This window comes from Lagopus leucura, unplaced genomic scaffold (genome assembly GCF_019238085.1).
Source record: "Lagopus leucura isolate 7727_CA_CO unplaced genomic scaffold, USGS_WTPT01 Super-Scaffold_100157, whole genome shotgun sequence".
NCBI lineage: Eukaryota > Metazoa > Chordata > Aves > Galliformes > Phasianidae > Lagopus > Lagopus leucura.
The window spans coordinates 23,370,206-23,394,881 of NW_024962334.1; the positions used below are offsets into that span (position 1 = coordinate 23,370,206).

Consider the following 24,676-nt stretch of genomic DNA (forward strand, 5'->3'; position numbering starts at 1 on the left):
TCTCCTTCCCCTTTCCCTTCCTCTTCTCTCCTCTCTCGCTAGCTAGGAAAACTTGTAAGACAAAAACAGCTGATAATCAGGACTTTAAAAATAGTCATTGGAAGGTTTTCTGCCTAACACTAATTGATAATAATATGTGAGAAATGAAAAATGTCATGGTTGGCCTGAAAGTCGGTAGTATAATTTAATTTATTTTTTATTTTTTTTATTTTGTAACCCTTATTATTTTAGTTTCCCCTGAAAGACAGGTAATTCAATTTAATTGCATGTGGGAAAGTACTTTCCACTGTTTTTCCATTTTTATAGTTAGTGTTATACTTCAGAACAGTGTTGTAAAGTAAGCTGTGAATGAAATAGTAGAATACACCCATAACAGTATCCTTAGTTGGTATAAGAGTGTATGTGCTTTTCTCTCCTTAAAAATGTCTGGATATCTACTAAGGTATGTTATAGGCACAGCTGGGACTGTTGACTTCATTTTAATGCTTTCTGAGGGATTTACAAAACGTGTCACTAAAACATATGTGGGCATATGCATTTACACAGAAATCTCTGATATTTCTTAAATAACCAGGCAGGGGTTACATTTGTTCCTCATACTGGATGCTCGCTCTTACACTACATAAACTGAGCCCTGTCTACTAGCAACATCCAGTAACTCAGAAAATGACTGCATGCAGTGCCTTGTGAGGACTAGGACATTTACCCAGACTGAGATGGATTGCGATTTGTGATCCTGCAGTTCTGTGAAATGTTGTAGATACTGCAGTGTCTGGTTAAGTGTGTTCCGGAAGGACAGTGTTTTAAAAGGGAAAAAAACACTTGAGGCAGAAAGAAAAAGGAGAAAAATCGTGCTAACATAGGATTAAGTAGAAATATTGAATATTAGATTTGCTCCAGACACTGTTTCTTTTTGTCACATGCTCAACATATATAAATTTTTCATTACATCATTAAGGAGTCCTTGAGAAATCTGTTCCATGAATGGAAACAAAAACACAGCCAGTGTCACACACATGGAAGGACTGCACTGAGAAATACCACTGTGAAATGGCTTCCTTTTTCATATAGCAGTAAAATAACTCTTGGAAAGAGTTAAAGTAGAATTGTTATCCATTTATAGTTTTGTAGAATCATAGAATCATTAAGGTTGGAAAAGACCTCGAAGATGATCTAGTACAACTGTCTGCCTACCACCAATATCATCCAAAATATTTTTCTTTATGTGACTGTATCCTGAAGATCTACTTTGGAATGGGTGGGTGAAGCAATACAGAGCCTTAAAGAAACTCCCACTGTATTAAAATTCTGTACGTTTTTCTACTTTTATTACTAAATGTAGGAAACTAAAAGCCTGAATTCTTTGGCTTATGTGCAAGATTTTTTATTTTTGTTGCTATTCAGGAACTCATACATTCACAATGAAATTTTCATAAAAAGCAAACTTATGTCAATACGATTTTGACTTTAAGTTCTGCATATGTATTTTGAGAAAATCTGTACATATGATCCTAGGAAAATAACTTCATATAATCAACTTAAGACTTCTCATACACCAAGCAAGCTGGGACATATAATGGGTTCAAAATCAGCTCTGACATCATGGAGATAGAGAACCACTTCCACTGAAATTCTTGATCTTGCACCAGCCTGTATCCCATTGTAACCTGGGGAGGAACTTGTTTTATACTTACAAGTTGTTCTAGATGACACACTCAGTTCTGTATCATTTATTCCAGTGAAGGTACATGTTGCATCACAGTGTGGTCTATTACAAAACTACCAGTATTACTATAGATATCTAATTTGCTAGAAGTGAAGGTAGTGATATTATTTCTATATAACATCTATATACCTAAGGAGGAAAGGGCATCAGACTTTATGCTCAATGAAGTCTGGAAATTACACCTTGATTTCAGCAAAGTTTGGATAAGGTGACTGTAGTCACTGCATGTAGAAAAGTCTCTTTGCCTATGGATAAAACACAACAGTGATTTTTAATTGGATGATACTTGGAAATTCATAGTGAAGATTTATTGTAGTGATATCTGGAAAGTGAATAACTGAAATCTTTATAAGGAATAACTAAGTTTACACCATCTCAGTGAAAGTGTTACAGATGTCAAGAATAGTATCTTGAATGTCCAAATTTCTAAGCAACAGAATCAATAGCAAGAGCCAACCGCCATTTGGGAAGCAGACATTCTCGCAATGGTCTTGCAATGGAACTTCCTGCTTTAAATGCAGAAGACTATCAAGGTAAATTTGAAAACATGTAAAACTAACGACCATTTATATAAAGAAATTAATTTAGAAACCAGATTTCTAAAATGCATTGCTCAACATATGTTTCGTTTCCAAATATACTTTGGATTTTTAATAGTACGAGTGTGTGCCTATCTTTGTAGAGAATAAATATATTATAACTATTTGCATGATATTTCAATTCCAAACAGTACATACAGGACATATACTACTGTAATTTTCGTGTATATGTCTTAATGGCTGGTCACTGCAGTATATTTTTCCATTCACTAGCCTTGCCTCCACTATTGCTGCTGTCAGTGTCTTGAAGCTAATTTTTTTTTTCTTTTTTTTTCTTCTCACAATGAAATTAATGCACTGTGGGACAACTTGAACTATATTTTAACAAAGACTGTGTTATACACGTACTGGTAAGAAAACAACTCTGCAAAAAGCTCACCAGTTGTATTATCTTATTATCTGATTATATTATCTGATTATATCATATATATTATATATTACATATTATATTACTATCTGATTATATTCTTTATTGTTTAAGTATTTTAATGGTTTTTGTTTTGTTTTGTTTTTCCAGACAGAAATTACAGATGTTTCTTTGTTAAACATGAATCCAAGAATATTGTTAGCTCCTCCAGCATTTTTAGGGGCATAAAGCTTTCCCTGCTTTGTAAAGCTAAAATGAAAACTCAGTGTTTTGGGGAGATAAGATCTGCTGAGAGGTGATTATCTGAATAAGTTCTTCGTGTTATGTATTCTTTTGTCTTAAGTAAGCACTTCCCTCACTTTGTAGTGCTTTAGATATTTCATGTATTTCATTTGCAGGAAAAAATCTATTTTCCTAAGAATTTTTATACAATAAAGTAGGGCCCAGAGGAGTATTATAATGCTTACTTTACAAGAGATACAGCTGCTTGTCAAGGGAAAGGCTTTGATCAGGCCAGTGCTGATGACTGAGGTATGCACAGTGTTTGGGGTGGGCTTAATCTCCCTTCACTTTTATTCTGCCTCCTTTGAGTAGTAAGGAACCTCAGTGGGAGATATCTAGGAAGTGAGACACAAGAGAAGGAAGATTACATGAGCTGCTATCTTAACTATAATTTTTCCACTTAGATGTCTTTCTTAAAGAAAGCTGTGTGAAAAATTTCCTGTTTTATTTTTATAAATCAATTCTTACTCAAGAAGTCTCACTGCTATTCTGTGATTAGATGATGGTGGCATCTCCCGCCTTCATTAATGAAACTCTTCTATGTGAAAGCTAATTAAAGAAATGATTCTGTAAATAGATAAACAATCTCCATGTGTATCCAGTGCTGAAAGTAAGAGATGTGTCTATGGAACTCTTAATGGGACTTGAAGTCCCGCTAGATAAAATTCAATTTAAATGCATACTGAAAGCTTTCTGAAAGGGAAATATTGTGATGAATTTCTAAACAGGTTTTTAGGTTTTGTTGTTTCTTAAAAGATCCTTCAACTCTCTCATACTAGCATAAGCTGTAATTATACAACTTACATTGTTTTCCATATGAAGAGCTACAATGGCTTCTATTTTTGCAAAGTTTTACTAATAAATGATTACTATATCTATATAGTGATATAGATCAGATGACCTGGCAGAAGCACATGCTTTCCAGCATAGGTATCTTCAAAAGTTACAGCATTAGCTATCACAGTATTATGAATCTGTGTTTCCAATACTGTAGTATAATTCCTGGACTTGTAGTTTCAGGAGGCTGAAATAACAAAATAAAATAAAATAAAATAAAATAAAATAAAATGAAATAAAATGAAATAAATAAAATAAAATAAAATAAAATAAAATAAAATAAAATAAAATAAAATGGCAGCACTACTGAATATGTAATGGTTTAGGATGGTATATAGTGTGTTTCAGAATATTCACAGGTCTTGCTACACCACTTCAATTTATTTTTTCTGGGGAGTGGATATAAGGCTGTTTTAAATTGAAAGTTGTTACATATTGGGTTAGAACAAATTAACTCAATAAGCAAACAAAAATGTGCTTTCATTAGAAGGAAAAGATTTCATGTCACTTTGACATCAGACTTGTGCTACTGGGCCATTTGTACAGGCAGTACTGTGAATTATGGAATTGAAGGTGCTGTTTGTTCCAATTTTCAGAGGTGATTCTTTAAACGCATTTAGTGAATTGTAGCCACAGATTGACCAACTGACAATGTTTAGTGATTTGGAATTGCATTTTTAACTGAACAAACATTCCAAGGGATCCTGGAAAGCAATGAGCAGTGTTTTAAACACTGAGTAAGTTTAGATATGAAGTCTAAGGAACTTTGAGTTGAAAATTTAGAAAAATAAATGTAATGGAAAAACTGCTTAGCATTCTCTATGAAATGTAAAAAAAATGTTTGAAATTGACCATTTCTGGGTAAATCTTGTTCTCACATGTAGCTGCAGGGAAAAGAATAGGAACCATATGGAGGACTTTATGCCAGCTCTTGTATCTGTGAACTATTTCATTTTGCCAGAAAATGCAGTTAACTATAAAGTATCAGAAACAATCAGGTCAGGCAATTCAGCTATATACCAGCATGTACTTCATACCCATTAAAAACATTTATATATTTTCCCTGTTTCTTAACGTCCCTTTGCAAATGTAGCAAAATTGCTTCTTCATCAGTGTATCTCAGATAAGTGATATTATTCTAGATTATTGCCTAGACACTGAAGCAGTTTTTCCTGAGCTCATACTGCAGATATCTTGAAGGTTATGAAAGAAGGCTTTGGCATTGAGTCACATGCCTTTGTTGTATCTTGTTGATGTTTAGGATCTCTCGTTTGTTTACATTAGTGATTTAAACAAATGCAGAGGACTTAAGTTTCAGATAAATGCTTTTAGTAGTGTTGATCTACTCAGAAGTGAGAAGTTTTTCACATTGATTTATTTGTATAGATTATTTCATTTTAAATTAAAATATAACCTAGTACTTGTTTGTGACAAATGCTTGAATATCATTTTTAGGAAGGTATGCAATGAATAACATTTAATTTATCCATCTTCTCTATACGTTTATAGTGACTTAAATTTAGAAATAGATTATTCACGGTAGGGACATTCTGAGAAAATTGCTGGAAAATGTGAGGAAAAGTTGAGAAGCTGGTCATTGAAAGACAATGCTAGAGGTGAAATTCTGATGGCCTGTGTCACAGATTGTTAATGTTTGTTGTCACTTCTCTTTTAAAATTCTTATCTGAGATCCTACGTTGCAGGTCTTGACAGAAAGTTAATTTCTGTATAAGGACAGAACGTTTTTGAACTATTATAAGAAAGAATAGCAGACACATTTTGTATCTGATTCTGAGAATGCTCAGCAGCAGATCTCTGTATCACTGATGTTTTATTGGTTGGTATTTTTTTTCCTATTCCGTGAGCAGTCCTTTCTTTAAAATTATTTTTATTTTCTATTTTTTATTTTTTTTTCTAAGCACATATCAAAAGCAAAATTGCCAAAATGATCTATTCCACACTGAGATGCTGTACTTGCTTGGTATGCTTTATCTCTCAGTGATGTACAACAAAGGAAAAAGGAGCTCTGACAATACAGACATTGGAATTAACACCAATCATTTCTTAAGAGTACGGTAAGATTAACTTTGGAGGATGGATACTAGCACAATTAGTAATTTATTTTTTTTAATAATTTTTGAACTAATATTAAGCTTAATAAAAATCTAAGCTTCTGAAATCCTTTTGTCTTTTATACAGTCATTTTAAACTTCTAATGCCTTTTTAGATGATACTTTCTGCATCCGCTATCAACAAGCAGTTTTAATTACCAGGAGACATTAAAGAGATGTTGGAAAATAGTAAGAACAGTTATGAGAAAATGGTATGACCTGCCCTCCTTGAAGCAGCATTTAACTGCCTACATTACGTGACATCCAAAGAACAAAGGTTTGCAAAAAGAGACTGATAAGGTACTAATACCTACATGTTAGTTGTGTCTTCTGAGAGATTGCCAGAATTCATCTGGGAGAAGGTAGAAGACAGACAACATAGATTGATATATTTTTCATCATGTGGTTTTTACCATCTGCATTTATTTTATGTTTTCCTTTTGAGAGGCAAGGACTGTAACTTAGATCCCCGTAGGCTTTGTTCTCAGACTCTACACCTACCATTTGGCATAAGATTTAGCCAGTAGAAGAAAACTAAGATTTTTGGGACATTTTTCTTTGCTTTAGTTGCAACAGCTGCAAAACAGATGTAAGCTAACATTAGTTCTGCCAAAAATCTCTTCCAAGTCTCCCACCCATTTTCCACCAAAGAAACTAGTCAGGTGATGTGAGCAGAGACCCAAATGTCAGGAAGAAATGGGAGCTCCCAGTCCTGGTTCAACAGAGACTTAAAAAGATGCAATCAAAAAAGCTCTATTTAGGGCTCTGAAAGGTGGAGCAACAACTTAAGGTGATAACATTTCTAAAAATTAGTATTCCTCGTAGCATGATATCAGTGGAAAATAAAATTAACTACAGTAGCACTATAGCAAAGAAAATGAAATGATGGCAAGAGTTCAAAACTGGTGTTCACCCAACTGACACCCACCTAAGTCTCTTTCTAGATAATTTTTTTACTATCTCTAGTGCATTAAGCAAAATACCATTGTCTTACTAGCCAGAACTTTGCTAAAAGAGATTCTCAAAAATGACAGTGCTACTGTTGCATGGACCTCAGTACTGAGAAAGAGGAAGTGATCTTTGTTTCAGGTTTCTGCGTACCTCTCCAACTTTGAGTATAATGCGTTTATTTTAGAGTATCTTGACTATTGCAAGTTTCTCTACAAAGTACGGATTTCTTACAAAAGTATGATTCAGTGAAGGTATCGTCAATGATGTAGTTGACAAGACTCGTTTCAAAATGTGAGATGAATTATAAAAATATTCTAAATTCTTCGCATTTATGGTATATCAAAGAGGGTAAATATGAACACTGAACAACAGAAAAAATGTATTGGCTCATGACTGAGCTCTTCCATGTATTTTACGATGTTTCAACATGAACTTGAAGAGCTAAACTTGCAGTTCTGTCTCCTGAAGACAATTATGTGGGCACACAAAGCTATGAAGGCTGTTAGTAGAGCTGTAGTGGCCTTGACACTGAGTTTGTCTGTCAGGGTTTAAAGATACTACAGAGCAACACACTAGAAATAATACAGATACGAAAATTCTGTTGTTACAGGAAAGGTAAGCAGGTATATTCTCTAGTCAAAATACCTGTTTAACCTGCCTTGCACATGAAGAATAAGGAACTCTAGTAGACCATGGCAACCCAGACAGGTGTGTGTGACAAAATGAGAAAATGTTTAGAGATCTGTGTACAGAAGAAATTTCCAGCATGTAGGCTAGGGTCTGCCTAGCAAGAAGCAAGGCAAATGCATTCAGTGGCATGCATCAAAAAGAAAAAAAGTGACTGAAACTTTGCCACTGTGTCAGTCTACTGATGAAATCACAGTGCTGACAGAACTGCAGCTGCCAAGTATTTTCAACCTGGCATTTACTTAAAGGTAGCATCCAGCAATGGCTGGAATGTCTGAATAATCAGATGTCCATGCGTGCTTATATTCACACAGGGTCTGTGTGGGCTCTTGTTGCTAGCAGTGCTGAATTCTCTGTGCTGGCAAACATGAAGGATGAATGTTACTGTTGCAGTTACATTTCCTTACATCAGTGTCCCAGGAACCTGAAATTTAGATTCTGATGCCATTTATAAATTGAGAACACAGAACTGTGATCTTTGGGTATTAGCCCAAAGGATGACTTGGTTTATTAGGGTATTACTGGCTGAATATTAATTCTGGTTTCCTCTCAGAACCCTTCACTGACAGAAAAAGTTTTTCAGTCACTTACAGAGATTACTATCCTCCTGAGAGATGCTTGAATGAGTACTTGCCTTAAACTATTAACCACAGCACAAGTTAATAGCCACTTAAAAACAAGTTCTGTTGCTTTTTGCGGCTTTTGTCTTTATTTGCAATAATGAAATTCCAGTGTTGACGTTGTCATCTGTAAATGTATCACCTTTATTTAAGGTCACAACTTTTAATGTGGAAAATAGTAATCCATGAATCTTTGTTACAATTACTGACATGGGAATACTGCATGGCTCGTGGCCTTACATGGGCACAGGTTTACCCAGGATGCTAGGAGGATTTTAGCAGTGACTTGCATGAAATATATTCCTGTGTCATTCTGTAGGTAAGCAACATGCACTTCTACCTGCTTTCAAACATATGAAACTGTTGGTATAAATAACAGCAGGTCAGAATGCTAAATAAAATAATTCAGAGGTCTCTTTTCAGTGGAAAGCTAAAATAGGAGCGTAAGTATCTATGGTCAGGTCATCTATATGGTATTTGGACCTACATAGGCCCATGATGAGGTGGCAGAAGAGGGAATTTTGGGGAATTAAAGCTATATGCATATTGTTACAAGTGAAAAATCAAGTTACGGTGACAGTATAACTAACTAGTAAAAAGGAAAAATGACGATCTTGGTTTGATCTGTCAAGTTTTCTGTGCCAAGTCTGGATATTAGACCTTGGTTCCATGCTGTACCCAATGGATGTGCCTTGTAGTGCAGTCTTTCCTGGAGAAGCCCAGCTGCTGCTAGACCTGAGCAGCTCCCATACTCACTCAGCCACTTTGGTATATGCTCTCAGTACGCACACCAACAGTACACCATGTTTGAAACAAAGTTCTGTGTCTTGTCAGCACAAGCTAAGAGGTTCAGTGATTTGAAGCTATCAGCTTTAAAATATAAATTAATAACTCTAGCACTGAGTCAAGTATCAACCACTTCCCTGACTGAAAAAAAATTCAATTCTCTTCTACACAACAGAGTAATGGATAAAAACTAAAGCCTTTACAAAATACCTTTGTACCTTTACAAAATGTAGGTAGTTGCCTGTAGTTTTGAAATTGGACTCACTGGCCAGTTGGACTATCTCAGGCATGTTGATGATTCATTTGACACAGAGTTCCAGGGAGTGATTTCTTATGGGCTTTCATTTGGATTGTTGATGCAGGTTTCTATTTAAATAAGCAGCTGAAGTGTGAATTTATCTGTGACATTTTTAAGATGGTTCATGAAGCCAGAATTTGACTAATGATACTCCTACTGTTCTCTTGCTAATTTTGGATTTATATGTGTTGTATCATTCCCAAACATATAAATGTCTGATCCTCCTCTGTTTTTCTTCACTCTCTCTCTTTTCTTTTTGCTTTTCTTTTTTCTTTTCTTTTTTCTTTTCCCTTCTTTCATTCGTTCGTTCGTTTGTTCTTTCTTTCTGTCTGTCTGTCTGTCTGTCTATTTCTCCTCCCACTGTTAGATCTTTTTTTATTTAAACATTCCTTACTAATAGCCATAGAATTGCTATCACTGAGTCCAGTAGTTTGGCTCAGTGTGTACTGAACGTACCTGCTTCTGAGGAACCTGGAGACCGGTTATCAAACTTTAAATAGAACTCTTCTGTCACCAATTGTACTCCTTAGGTGATCAGCTGTAGCAGTAAGGAATTTTCTATACTGATACTAGCTTACTAGCTATGTCTTAGCCTTCTTACCTACACATTGGCTTGAGTAGGAGAGGGTTCCCATTATCACATGGGACATGCTTGCTGTTTTCTTTCTGATGTTTGTTGAATTTCTTACGAATTGTCTGTTTCTTTTCACTGAAAACATAAACCTTAAAGTGTATTCTTTAAAATACTTGAGCTCAAGTGAAGTAATAGGAGAGAACAGTTCTTGAAGTATTGCTCATTAAAACAGTAATCAAAAGATATACATCCTGCAATGTTTGGATGCACTGAGAGTTGCCAAAAATGTAAAGAGTTGAAACTGCAGAAATTCTACAGAGAACCATTACGGAAATGAAACACTGCAAGGTTTTAGAGCAAATGTTTGACATGCATGAATGGAAGTAGCAGCTCATATCTGCCACGGTTTCTGCTGTTTTCCTGATTTACAGGGAAGGATCCATGGGTATGAAGACAAGCGTGTGTTTCTGAAAAAAGAATTTAACTTATGCAGAAGGCAGTGTTGTTAAATTTGAGGTTGTTTACTATTTAGCTGTACAATTCCAACACTTCAATGTGTCATTTTTGTTTGTTTGTTTTTTGTTTGTTTGTTTGTTTTTCCAGATTCCCAAGAAGGAAACTACAAGTCAGAGGTCAACAGTAAACCCAGGAAGGAAAGGACAGCTTTCACCAAGGAGCAAATCAGAGAGCTGGAAGCAGAATTTGCTCATCATAACTATTTGACTAGGCTGAGGCGATACGAGATAGCAGTAAACCTTGACCTCACTGAAAGACAGGTAATGATGCAAAACAATGAACTTCAAATGCTTTCATGCTTTCTCATTATTTGTTATGCTTAGTGGTTAGTAACTCTTCAAAGCAGAACTCTTGCTTACGTTATTTACAAATATCTAAATATATCAGATTTAGTGTTTGTATCAAAGAGATATACATCTATTTTCTGTTATGCAAGTAATCTTTATTTTTACATGTGCCACCTACAGATTAGATTATCTTGGAGGCAGAGATGTGAAATGAAGACAAAAGTAATATGTATATTAAACTGGTGCATATCTTTTCTAATCTGTCCACGCTGATGTGGCTGAGTGGTAGGACCCAAGTACTGTATGCACAAGCAGTCAGTTTGCCTGCATGCAACAAATATGAGCATCTTGTTTTAGTCTATTAAATGTATGCAGTTGCTATTTGTCCAGAATTTCTGAACATCCTGTTTCCAGATGGCAGCAAGAATGGGAACACTAGCAAAACTGGAATACAGGCATTTTTAGCCACTTTATCTTACCCAGTGCTGTGAAAGCAGAGGAGATGATGGAATTTCTTATCACTGTTATTGGTTTCCTGCTCACCAAGCTCTGGTCTGGGAAACACTTCTGCACATGCTCAAGTTTCACTGTGCATGTTGTCACATCAATTTCTAATGGAAATATTCATGTTAAATACGTACAGAAGTGTTCCAGGATCTCATCCCAACACACTAAATGGGTGGTCAAGTTATCTTTCAAACAGTAATTACACTAACATATGTGTTTTAAAGATGTGTTTTATTAAAGGCATTTAGAATAATGGACCTAAGAACATCAAATCTGATGAAATGTTATTTACTGTTTTATCATTGAAGTTGAAAGCATTTTGCACACCCATAAGTCGTCATTCTTTCTTCAGGAATGATTGAGAGATTGCTTTAGTTACAGTCAGTAAGATGATGATTAATTCACGAGACAGCATTAAAATAACACTGAGTAGAGATAACTATCTATATGTGTGTAGAGTCATCAGATCACACTATTGTTACATTAATAACATTTGAAAAATATGTGGAGAAATACTGTATGTGCACATATTTTCACTGACCAAGTTTGATGGTAAGAATAATACCACAAGCACTATGTATGACAAATTATCAAATCAGTTGCTTTGAGCTTCATTAACATCTTCTGTAACTATACATCTCAGGTAGAATCTGTGAATACGTGAACACTCATTCACTCACACATGTGAATGAAACACAATTTTCTTTGAAGGTTTCTAGAGAATTTTTTTTTTCTTCCAGCTTGGCAAGCAGAAACCAATGCTTTTTTGTTTGACCTGAAGATGTTACTGGGTTCCATTGGGTCATTTTCCTTTACTGAAATATGTCGGTTTATAAAGCATACAATTTTGTATCCAACAACTGATAACTTTCTGCCCTTTTCATTCATACTCATGTAAGCCTAGACAATTAGAATATCTTCCACACCTCATTTTGCAGCTAAGAGAAGGAATGAATTCTTGCCTCAGTAACAAGTTAAAGTTTGTGTAAAACTGAGCAGCAACAGCAAAATTTTTTAACTATTTGCTGTGCAACTTTATGGGAAGTAATCTGCTGACTTTGGAAAACATATTCCCATTTTCAATAGTAGTTAATTTGATCTGGAATTTAACTATTGTCCCTGATAAAATGTTTTATTCTTTCCTTTAAGGATTGAAGTAGATAGATTAAAAGGATTTAAGATACTGTAAGGGTAAATACTGAATAGTGTCTCTGGAGGAGAAAAGGCATCCTATGCAAGACTAGTGCTGAGAAATCATTTAAGTTACAGGTATATTTGTTTTCTGATTGTCATATAATGTCAGTTCTGTTCATTGTCCTGGTAAGTTTCATAATTTCTATAGAATTATAATTAGCCAACCTAATTATCCAAAATAATTCTTCTGTCCTTCCCCAGATTGTCGAAGAGTGATAACTGAGCTGCTATAGACACCTCCCTTCCTTCCTTCCTTCCTTCCTGTTTCCTTGCTTTCCTTCCTGTCTTCCTTTTTAAAGCCACTATTATTTAGAAAACAAAAAATATTCATCTCCATAGAATCCAGTTCAATATCTTGTTGAAATAAGGTAGTATGAGAGAAAAAAAAAAAAGGTATAGCGTAAAATCTATATCGTTAATCCAAAAGAAAAGGAAAATTGAAAGGAAAATCTAGGCATAGTTTTTGGATTCTGGATCACACTGAGCCAGGTAATGGTGTGATTTCTAATGTTATCAGTTAGAAGTGTCTTTTTTTGAAATCAGATATTTTGCTTTAATGCAAAAATAGTCAAGGAACTGGGCATGGGTTTCCATGGTGTATGGCAGTCTTCAGAAACTGAAAGCAGTAAATCAAAAGGCTTGAATCTTCTTACATATTTGTTACACAGTAGTATTTCAGTGATTAAAAAAGTGTCCAGAAAAAACTCTAGCACAGATCTGCTGTGAGACTAATTGTTCTTTCTTTTTCAATGAATAAACTGAATTCATATTCAGGACCTGTCTTTTCATCATTAGTGGAGTGAATTATTATTCATGAATGGGATAATTGCACCTATTTGTTTACATGCTGCTGTTATTCCTTTTTTTTACTAGCTGTTCCAGCTGAGGAGGTCAGATTTGATGCTTATTTTAAACATATACAAGAAAACATGCCTTTCTCTAAAAATCATTGTGACTAAATAAGAACACAGTAGTAGGGTTACCCAGATCACTCTCTCCAGAGATGCAGAAATGATATTTCTGAAGTAGTTTCCATATCCTGTATTACCACAAAGGCTGCAGTGTAAAAAAATGGTACCTGGTTGGCAGTAATTCCTTTGTTTGAAATCTTCAAACATGCAAGTAGTTATAACCTCTGTTTCATCACAGACTGTATAACTGTGTAAATATATATGATGCAAGCTCCTGAAAGACTGAATTTGCCCAAAGAAAATTGAAATTTGCTTCAGCTGATGAAAAAAAACAGCAGTGGATATCTTATGAACTAATGTATCCCCTCAGAAACAATCAGGCCTAATTATTTAGCATATTTGTTTTCAGAATTCTTTTTTTCTTCTTCTATATTGTTTTCTCTTCCTGTCCTTCCTTCTCTTCCTTCTCCCCTTCTTTCTCTTTCTCTTTTTTGCTTGCTTTCTTCTTTCTTTCTCACTTTTTCTCTCTCTTTCTTGCTTTCTTCTCTTTTTCTCATTTTTTTTTTCTTTTTTTCCTCTTTCATGACATTATATTATTCAGAGGGAAGAGGAGCAAAAAATAATTTGAGAAAAGTATTGTAGTGTTACAACTTTCAGTTTATTTCCCAAGATGTGAGATAGATCATAGTCTATTATCTCAAGAAAGCTTTATCTTCCTCTTGACTATGGTGGTAATTTCAACCATACGTTGCAGCTTAAACGAGGTACTGACCAACTAACACTTCATAATTACCTTTCTGGCATTTAATCAAGCTGTAGAAAAAACATATGTCTGACCATATTAAATGCTACATAAGGGTATTAACATTTTCTGCAGTCATCAAAGTAAGTCTCCATTTGACTTTTAAAAAAATTTACAAAATTAGTTCAAATATAAATGACCCATGGAAGGCCATCTCACAAAAATAATAATGAAAAAACCCACACAGCATATGGACCAGGAGAAGGAATTAATCTTATCACTCCCTGAAAAGGAAACCTGAGTTACAAGACAGGAGAAAGAAATGAAATAAGTACCTCAAATGCCTAGATATTAAGAATGCACTTTTAGAGCATTATAAGCACATCTGGTGGTAGGATGGCTCTATTATGAAATTGTAAGGATTCCAGAAGTATAGGTACATATAATTCCTGCTCCATGTCCTATGGAGTGCACTCACAATCCCTGCTCAGTCAGCAGTTAATAATTTTCAGCTGGCAGGCCTCTATTATATTTTGAAGAGCCAGTTAGACTAAAAAATATCTTCACTCCCTAGATATTTGTAACCTTGACAAGCGCATTCTTGGCTTTTTTGTACATCCAGATAAACTTGGAGAAGGTTCCATTCAGGCTTTTTAATATCTCACTGTGGGATGAGGAGAGGAAGCAGCTGCAGTGGGGTATCAGAGGCGTGGTAAAATGGACATTTTTATGGAACTGATCTTGCCAAATATAGAAAGAGTAGGAGATCTTTCCACCTCACAAGATCTTTTTGCATGGAGCTAATCAAAAGAGCAATGTTACAGTTCTGCAGGCTAGATAAGGTTACCGGAATAAACAGTCAAAATACGTAATGCTTCTGTTTGCCAACATAAACAGAAAATCCCACCTAGTCAGATCAAATTCTGCTGATGGCAACGAGAATGTTTATTTCTTCTTAGCTTTAATTTCCAATATCCACCCAGAAGCCACCAGTCATTTATAAAATGCCTGAAACCTTTGATTGTGTGTTGACAAGGGATGCATTTTGTTCTAAATGAAGAGTACTTTTGCGTTTCTTTTTGGCTTTCCTATATGTAGTACCAACTTGGGAAGAGTGACGAAGAACTTTTTTAATGCTCCTTTCTATCAGAAAAAGAAGGAGGCAACATCATAAGTTAAATGCTTTTAGGTAATGTTGATATAGTACCTTGGGCACTGAGGCCATAAACCACACTGGAACATTAAATTGTTTTGGTTATAAAAATATTAAAGAAGTTTTCCAAAAGAAAGTTTTCTCCCATGCAAATGGTACCTCAGCCCTAGATCACAAGTGACTTGATTAAAATCCCTTTCAGCATCAGTGTGCTCAGGGGGATTTAATCACAGAATTTTTTAGGTACTGAATTTGACTGATAAGGTTACAGCCAATGCAAAGAGAAAGACTCCACCTGAGAGTTCATAAATTGATCATACATAGTTGAACATATCTGTCTGATTGATTGTGCTGTCAAATCTTCTCTGAAAGGCGGCTGCTCATTCTAAGCTTCCACGTGCTAAACACTCTCTATGCACAATATAATAATGAGCCTGCATGGTTTAAAATCATTTGGATTGTTTGTTTTATTTGAAGTAACATCGTTAATAAAATAAAATTCTATAATACTTCTATGTTTGTCTTGAGCAATATAAATACTAGCTGTAAGAGTCACTGTGCTAACTCAATTCATTCTCTTAGGAAAGAATGCCGCTAGCAAACTTAATTATAACTAGTGCATAAGTTTCATTTGCAAGAAAAAGAATGTATATGGCAAAACTTCAAATAGTATATTTGCTTTTGCTGCAACATTGACTGAATTCAAACAAGCAATTCCATGAGCAAAGATCCAAGTACTTCAAGCTGTTACTTGTGAATGGACTTTACACCTGCAGAGAAACCCCATGGAGTTCTGGGTGGGGAGAAATATGATTGTAATAAGCAACATAAAGCAGTGCATGTAATAATAGATAGAAATATTAGCTCCTCATATGGCTACTTTTACAAAGACTGTAAGGCTCTGCTATTCCCTACCCTTTCCTAAGCACAAATCTAATGAAGATATGGCTTGTTTTGTAACCCCTTCAAGGAGATAAAAACTTTTCAAGTTTCTGACTTATGGTTACATGAAGAAAATAAATAAATCAGAATAAATGGTATTGGAAAAGTACAAACGAATCGTTTTTACTCTTTTTAAATGTAGAATCTCTTTCTAGTTTCACTAGCTCTTTCTTAGGGAGGCCCTGCTGAACATAGCTTCAGCTTCTTGAGGCTTACTAGCTTTAAAAACAGATGTTAATTTTGAGTTAGTTTGCCATGAAAAGGCGTAAGATTGGCTTATTTTGGAAAGTAACTGTAGAACTGCTTTAAATGAATACAAGTGATGGTGCTTCTTTCCTGTACAAGGATAATGACTTCTATAGCCACAGAGTCCTGTAGGGCTATCATAGGTTACTTTGTGCTGTGAAGAAGCATTTTATCTCAAGCAGACGTTCCTCACAAGTTAGTTTTCCACCTTGTGTTTCTTTTGTAAGTTTCTTTTATATATGCAAAGGAATTTATTAAAGGCAAATCCCCCAAAAGATGTGTTATAGGAGGGTAAGGTAGATGGGAGTTCTAGGAGTAACCTCACAAGCTGCCTGTCTGCCTTTAGACAAAGAAGAGAGACTCAAAAATACACTCTTAGCAAGTCAGGAGGAGGAAACAACCTGAAATGCATTGTGTCCAATTCTGTTTAAAGTGCATTAGTCCTGAAACCTATTGCAGAAAAGCTTTGAGTAGTTAACTGATTCACTGTGATCGTGGAAGTAATTTCAAAGAGCACTGGTGGAGAAGCTGGAACTTCTTTGGAGGGAGCACAGGGAGTTAATTGACTGCTGTCAAAGATTTCTGAAAGGAGAACAAAATACTTTTATCACTGCTCTCTTCTGAAATATAATGTCTATTCCATCCTTGTCGAAATGTGGGAGGTATAAAGCAGAATGTATCACCTAAGCAGTAACCAAACCTCAACTGACTTTTATGTAATGAAAATCCAGAACTCCCTCCTACACCTTCCTGGGTGCCAAAAGTTACAGCTGTCCTTTGTGCACCTGCCAAACTCCCCTTTTTCTCAACAGCTGCTGCAAAGTACTTGTGAGTACTTGGTGCAAAGCTCTGTAATGTAACACTGAGTAGATTATGTTAGATCATTGAGAAGGTGACTAAAGCAATTTTAATCAGAAGGTTTTGGTACCACTTAATAATTTAGAAAAGTTAAATTTCTCTAACTGATATGTTTTGATACAATTTTATAATAAATTAGAAGACATTTAATATCCACACATTTAAATTGGTTTTAAGCTTAAAATATATTTTAAAATTGCGAGTGATTTTTTTTTTTTTTTAATTAAAAACGTGAATTCTATCCAATTATATAAGGAAAAAAATTAAGTTCAATTGAATAAAACTACTCATGTATCAAACTGATTAAAATCTCATCTTATCTTTATTTGTTTCTGAAAATATTTTAAGTTGATAGTTTCAATTGTAAAAACAATTTTAAGTTAATGGTTTTGATTCTTGCAACCTGATCTAGTGGAAGGTCCCCCTGCCCATGACAGAAGGTTGAACTAATGATCTTTGAGGGTCTGTTCCAGCTCAAACCATTCTATGATTCTCTGATGCTGACCTTATTTTTTTTTTCATAGACAAGATGAGGAAAAGAAAAATGCCTGTTTTTTCCTTTCCTATTTGCTTTTATAAGTGTTTTGAATAAGTTGTTATGAAAATGCTATCTCTACATATGTGAAGAAGGTAAGTTTCAGCTGTAGAACATCAGTGATTTCTGTAAAGTTCAGGAGTTTGACTTTCTTTAAAATTTGGCAAGATAAATGTACTATCTAAAAATAAAAGGAACATTTTCAAAGCCAAAGAAAATCAAGAAGTAAACCTTCTTTTCCTTTTTAATTTAGAAAAATCAGGATTATTTTTTGTTTTCCATATTTTTACTTGCATTAGAAGAAATTCAATTGATAGGCTTAAAAAAACAACAATCCAAGAAAAAGGACAGTGGCTGGCCTGGGAGAAAATGTTTAAAAGGCTTAGTGATATGTTCTTCCTGACACATTGTTTAGGCATAGAGTTTGGGATACTGACTTCTAAGGCTTGTACTTAAAAATATGCATCTCTTGTAGCTAAACAACAGCCTGAAGTGGCACAGCCCTCTTGTTTCCAGTACTTAAGGCTTGTGAGGTATCAGTGCCTTACATTTTAATCTTGTATGGGACTTATGCCTGTAAAATCTGGAACAGAAAACTTAATTTTAGATAAGATTTCAGAAAAGAGCATTTTGAAAGAGAAATATCTATTTTCTTGATAGAAAAAGTCTCACTATTGTACTTGCTCATTTTGAATTCAATCACACTTAATTTTTGAGAGAAGAATGTCTTTATTAAGGAATAATCATTAATTGTAGAAAATACCTATTAATCTTTTCTCTATATCTGCAGAATGCTAAAGTCCTTTGTCGAAAGGAAATATCTATAGAGCATGGTATAAGTTAACTATTCTTAACTTCCATGTCACTGAAGGGCTCCACTGAAGAAGGATTGTTAAATTAGCATTTTAGGTGATGTGCTTGTTTGGAACCAAAATTATGTGCTAATGTCCAGAAAATGAAGTTGTACTGAAACTATATGTAAAAGACAGAACAGTGTGGTTCCTAATCTTACTAAGGACTTTTATATCTAAGGATATACTGATAACTGAAGTAGTGTAGACTAACCATATCAGTTCCCTTGTTTTGAATCTTGTTCTGTGATTCTTCCAAAGTACTCCTTAAAATAAATGGGTCACAGCAAAAACATTTCTCTGGTACATCAGGAGACGCAGAACGTGATATCATTTACTCAAATCTTAAGTAACAGCCTAATCATCAGATGTGGAGATGCAGATGCTAAACAACTTGTTGACTAAGGGAAAAGAGGCTGTGCTTTCGTGCCAGTAAGCAGATGTGCTCAATAGACTGGCTCCTAAGTGCTGATGTAGAAACAGCTGTTAATGCTACCATCATCTTTAATATCATTCATTTCCCTCCACTTCCTTTGTTTTCCAGATATACATATGCTTGCTCTATATACTTACTCTGTGCTAGTCAGAGGGAGGAGAAGAGGGAGTGCATTTTAATACATAATAGGCAATCAGACCCTGATTCTGGGAGGTGGTGAGCACATTCAGCTCCTGCTGAAGATAACTAAAGCAGTGCAAAAGGACTCCTACACTGTCAAGTTTGTCATAGCTTTAGCTTAAGTTGTAAATGGAACAAACTTGTTCTTCCACTGGGAAAAAACTGCAAGGTTTTCAAATTCATGTCTTTAGACCATCTTTTTTTCTCTTTCTAAAGTTTCTTTAATTTTTTTTTTCATTCATATTCTCCTCTCTTCATATTCTCCTCTCTTCCCTCCCCTCCCACATTATTTCTCACCTCGCACTGCCTGGTGTGTGTTTCAAAGTTTCAAATAATCTGTGCAACTGAAAGGCAGTTTTCCATGAATTGAAACAAATGATACTCTGAAGCACTTCACATAGTTTGTTTCACCTCCTTCCTGTTACAAAAATATGGATGGATCACATATCAGAAACTACTACACCTGCCATAACTGACTTTTTCAGCTCCAAAGGAAGTTCAGAATTCCTATATCTGAATTTGATCTTCAGAGGAAATAACAAGTGAAGGACTTGTCACATATTATTAGCACTTGAGCATAAGAGGTCTCATATAGAGTTCACTGGACTTGATGGAAACACTCCCCCCTGATATTAGTGTGCTTTGAATTGGGTTAAAAGTGGATTTCAGTATTTTAAAATGAAGGAAATAAGGATATATACATATAGAGAAAGAGACAGAATACCTAAACTATTAGGTTCTCCTATATGAGCACCCCAGTACATTAACACAGCAAATGATGTAAAAATAATCTCACACTATTTTTAATAACAAATTTCACTGAAATTAATTATATTTTATATATATATGTAAACTATATAATATTACATTATATTATATTATAAAAAAAATCATTGCCATACCAATAATGAAATTTCTTATTTAATATTCTTTAACTGAGATGTGAATTGTTTGAAATCATTAGCTAAAAAATCCCTAAGACTTTTTTTAAAAAACTTTTTCTTTCTTTTTTTAAATTATCACCAGTTTGATAGGTGATCTGAATGAAGAGGAACTCCCTAGAATGATGACCTCTTCTGATCATTACCTGGAAGCTGGAAAGAATCATAGAATATCCTCAGGTGGAAGGGACACACAAGGATCATTGAGACAAACCCCTGGCTCCACACAGGACTACACAAAATTTAAGCAATATTTATGAGTGTGTTGTGCAAACACTTGTTAAACTCAGGCAGTTTTGGGCTGTGACCACTGCCCTGAGGAGCATGTCCCAGTGCCCATCCCACTTTGGTGCAGAACCTGTCCCTAGCCCCTACCTGTCCCTCCCCTGATGCAGCTCCATGCTGTTCCCTCAGGCCCTGTTGCTGTCAGCAGATAGCAGAGCTCAGCACAACTCCTCTGCTTCCTGTGAAAGCTGCAGTCACCATGAGGCCGCCCCTCAGCTCCTCTGCTGTGGGCTGAACCAACCTAGGGACATCAACTGCTCCTCACCCATCTTGCCCTCTAGACCCTTAGCCATCTTCATAGCCCTCCTTTGGATTCTAATAGTTTTATGTGTTTCCTTCTATTTTTCTTGAAGCCACTCATTGTATACACTATTATTTTGTTCTTCTTCAAGAACATAAAAGCATTCTGAGAATTGCTTAGATTTTTAAAACTTCTTGCTAGCGCTGTTATTTCTTCTTATGAAACAAAATTTTATGGGCCACTATTTCAGAAGTAGGATGAGAATATTCTGTTGTACCAGGGTGAACTCAAAGCCTATTGATTTTTGGCGTTTGGATTGTGCCTGTGGTTGCATTTACGATACTTCCCTTCACCACTGTAGTCATGGCTTTTGCAAGAAAAAAATTCATTGTCTTAAAAACAAACAAACAAACAAAAAAAAAACCAACACAACACAAAATAAACAAACTGACATTTTAACTTCCCCCACATTGCTGTCAGTGGTGCACCAATACTGCCACTTTTTGAAGACTGTTTGCTTGGACACATCTGATATGTGATCTTAGTATGATAATTCCTAATATCACAGCAGCCACCAACAAATACCTTCCCCTTTACGCTCATTTCACTGTACATACCAGATGCTTTGCTTCTAATGAGTTGACTAAAAGAAAGGATGTTCTGGGCTTTAAGGCTCTTAACTAACCTGGAATCATTTTGCTCTTTCCCAAGTGACCAGCTTTAACAGCTCATATTGGCTTTAACTGGAGCATAGAGTATAAAAAAATAGCTATACCTTTCTTCCTTCCCACACACATAGATACAAATCACGATGCCAGCTATCAATTCAGTTGCAGTAAAGTTTTAATATAAAATTCTGAGTGATAGTAAAGGTTAAACACGACAGTGTTTCCTGGATGTATAAGACAGATTCAGCAAGACAGCATTCTTGTGGCTCTACTACTCATGTTGTACAATGTGTCCTGCTGTGACGGTTTCTTGCTGTTTCTTTTAAAACTCTAAAACACATTCTGCTAAGCACAGATGAGAATACACCGGCATTGCAAGCCTTCTTGCATTTTTTTCCGAGGGAAACGTTGCGGATATTGTTTATTTTTCTGTGGAACCCTCATATTATGTGTTGCACAGACACACATGTATCAGATTTTTTAGTAACATTAACTCTAAATGGATCAAATCCAACAATCTTCCCTCCATTCACAAATAGTGTTTTCAGTGACAGTATTATAAGCTGATTTGAAATCAGCCTTTAATCTAGTCGAATATATTTGACAGATGCTATGCACATCCTTTTTATTTTTTTTCTTCTGGCTATTGAAAAAGAGTGCTTGTGGTTTGCAGAGCTGGTACTTTAGAACTGTGCAAATAATTTAGCTTTACTTTTTTCTTTTTTCTTTTTTCTTTTTTTTTTTTTTTTTTTTTTTTTTTTTTTTTTTTTTTTTTTTTTTTCCATATATTTCTATACAGAGAATGGGAGGAGGGGAAATGAGTTTCAGCTGGAGTAAAATCTTGGGGTATAATGTAACTTCAAATGTACAGATACATTTTTAATCTTTCATGCCATTGATTTATTTTCCATTCTTATCTGAAATTATTTGATTAACTGCTGATTTTGATTCAAATTTATAACTGCTTTGTTGTCTGCCTTTGTGGGTGTTTATTTGTGTGAAAAATGTGAATAAATGGAATAGAATTAAGGATTTATCAACCAGGTTCATTTAAACGCATTTGTAACATAGACAGGGAAGTAATAAGTTTTGACTGTAAGAAATGCTCTTTCAGGCATTTCAGCGAATTAAGAGGAAAAGAACTTTTACAGTGCTCTGCTCAAAACCCACCAGTTAACAGAAACAAACAGGCTGAAAACACTGAAAATTTTTCAGTGGAAGTTCATCTCCAAAGTGATTAGCTTCCTTTAAAACGTAATTAGAAAATAAGCAGCACTGTGGATACCACACTGGACTACTCAACAGCTGGGATCTCCTGTCCAGTCCCTTGTGGGTTCATTTGTGTCTCTGTTTCTTTATCTGTGGAATGGCATTAATGCATTTTTCAAGAGCATGTTGAATTTCCAGTGTTTTCTAAAGGGCTTTGAGGTCTTCCCATTGAGGGCATGACAGCAGTGATGCATATTGCAGCTGGGCCCGCAGCCTTCTTGCTGTAACTTTTTTCCATCCCCTGCAGTCATTCTCCTCACATCCCCAGGGCTCTCATCCCCTCCCAGACTTGATCTCTTGCAGTTCAGGGAGTCCTTGAGGCACTTTTAACCAAAAAGGCAGGGCTATTCTACAGCTAGGAAGATGATTATCAAACTTCAGTGACTCCATCTCTATTTTCTTGTTTTTTTTTCTTTCTTCCACAAAGGTAAAAGTTTGGTTCCAGAACAGACGGATGAAGTGGAAGCGGGTAAAAGGAGGCCAGCAAGGGGCAGCAGCCCGGGAAAAGGAACTGGTGAATGTGAAAAAAGGCACGCTGCTCCCCTCCGAGCTCTCTGGCATTGGGGCAGCTGGTCTCCAGCACACAGGGGACTCACTAGCGAATGATGACAGCCATGACAGCGATCACAGCTCTGAGCACGCACACTTATGATACACAGAGAGTGTCCCAGCTCCGTTCTCAGGAAAGATGCTTTGCTGGCAAGCCTTACACAGGCATCGTTTACGTATGCAAGTGACTCTGGCAATGATTTTTAAAGTTGTTATGGAAGATTCAGGCTTATTGTGTCTGTTTTTCTTGATTTTTAGATGGTTTACAGTAAGTGCCATGTCTTAAAGGTGCCTCAAGAGTGGAGAAGTGGAACATTGAACATTCCAGATTTGTTTGTCATGTTTATGACAGCGGGCAGGTATTTTTTGCTTTAGCTTGCACTGAAAATTACATTGCTCTCAACAGACGTTATATTCTGAAAACCACAGTGCCACAAAATCACTATCTAGTGGATAAGAAATGTATTTTAACTCTGTATATATTTACCTTACAGCATTTTCCTGTCTTCACTAATTTTAGCAATGCATTCATATTAGCTGATGGCAATAGTCACTCATGACAATAAATGGCTTTTTGTCTCTTTATTTTTGTTTTGTTTCGCCAAAGACATACAATACATGCAGATACTTTTGTTCAAGTAGAGAAAGTATCTGCTAGGACAAGTCCTTGTATGACAGACAAAACAAACGTTATGTTGCATTTACTATCAACTGCTGCTAATAGGGTATTATTAAACTTACCTAGCTCCTCAATTCTTCTTATCTTATAACTGCAAAAAATGATTTTTAGGATCATAAGGATAGTCCAGTAACCTGCCAGAAAATTTTCATGCTCAGTGGAAACCCCAGAAAGGATTATTCATTTCTACTTTGTCATCACTGAGTACATTGATTAATACCGACTCTGCGGAAATGTTGCTTCATCTTCAGTTTAAAAAACAGCAGTAAGCTGAAAGTTATTATCAACTGTTTATGTTGGTAGGAATCAAAATATGAAGGTAACTCAGTATTGTGTCCCGTATGTAAAATCAAGACACATTTTCTGTTATAAGCTTTTGTGTACATACAGGCAAACACCAAAACTCAAAATTTAATGCAAACCATTGATTGTACTTTGTAAAGAAAAATGTTTAATAAATAATCCTTTTTAAATATTTCTTGTCTCTCTACAGTGATTTCACAGGAAACTTAAAAGAGTTGTTTTGTAAAAGTCCTAAGGAACTCTGACTTTTTTGGGTCTTTTAGAACTTCATCTGTGAACAAAACAAAGCTGCATTTTCAAATTTAGGCTTTTAATCTTGGATAAACTTTCTACCTTCATCCATTTGGGAAACTCTTTCCTTCAGCAGGAAAAAGGCATCTAGAGGCTACTGATGTCTTTGGCCAAAAACAACAAGAGTCTGTTCAACCATTTTTCCAGATCTAGAGTGAATATAAAGGGTTATTTTGTTGGACATTGTTGAAATGGATTAAAATGAATAAACATCAGGAAAGGGATGCACACTTACGACATAATTTTTATGATAG

General features: G+C 35.3%; 1 protein-coding gene across 1 annotated transcript in view; it reads left to right on the forward strand.

Moving 5' to 3' along the window:
- Positions 1 to 24,303, forward strand: part of MEOX2 (mesenchyme homeobox 2) — a 52,973-nt gene extending 28,670 nt beyond the window's left edge. The window contains exons 2-3 of the mRNA XM_042889050.1: positions 10,442 to 10,614; positions 23,028 to 24,303. Of these exons, the coding sequence (XP_042744984.1) occupies positions 10,442 to 10,614; positions 23,028 to 23,252 (398 nt within the window). The 3' untranslated portion in view covers positions 23,253 to 24,303. The remainder of the gene's footprint in view (positions 1 to 10,441; positions 10,615 to 23,027) is intronic.
- The last annotated feature ends 373 nt before the right edge of the window (positions 24,304 to 24,676 follow it).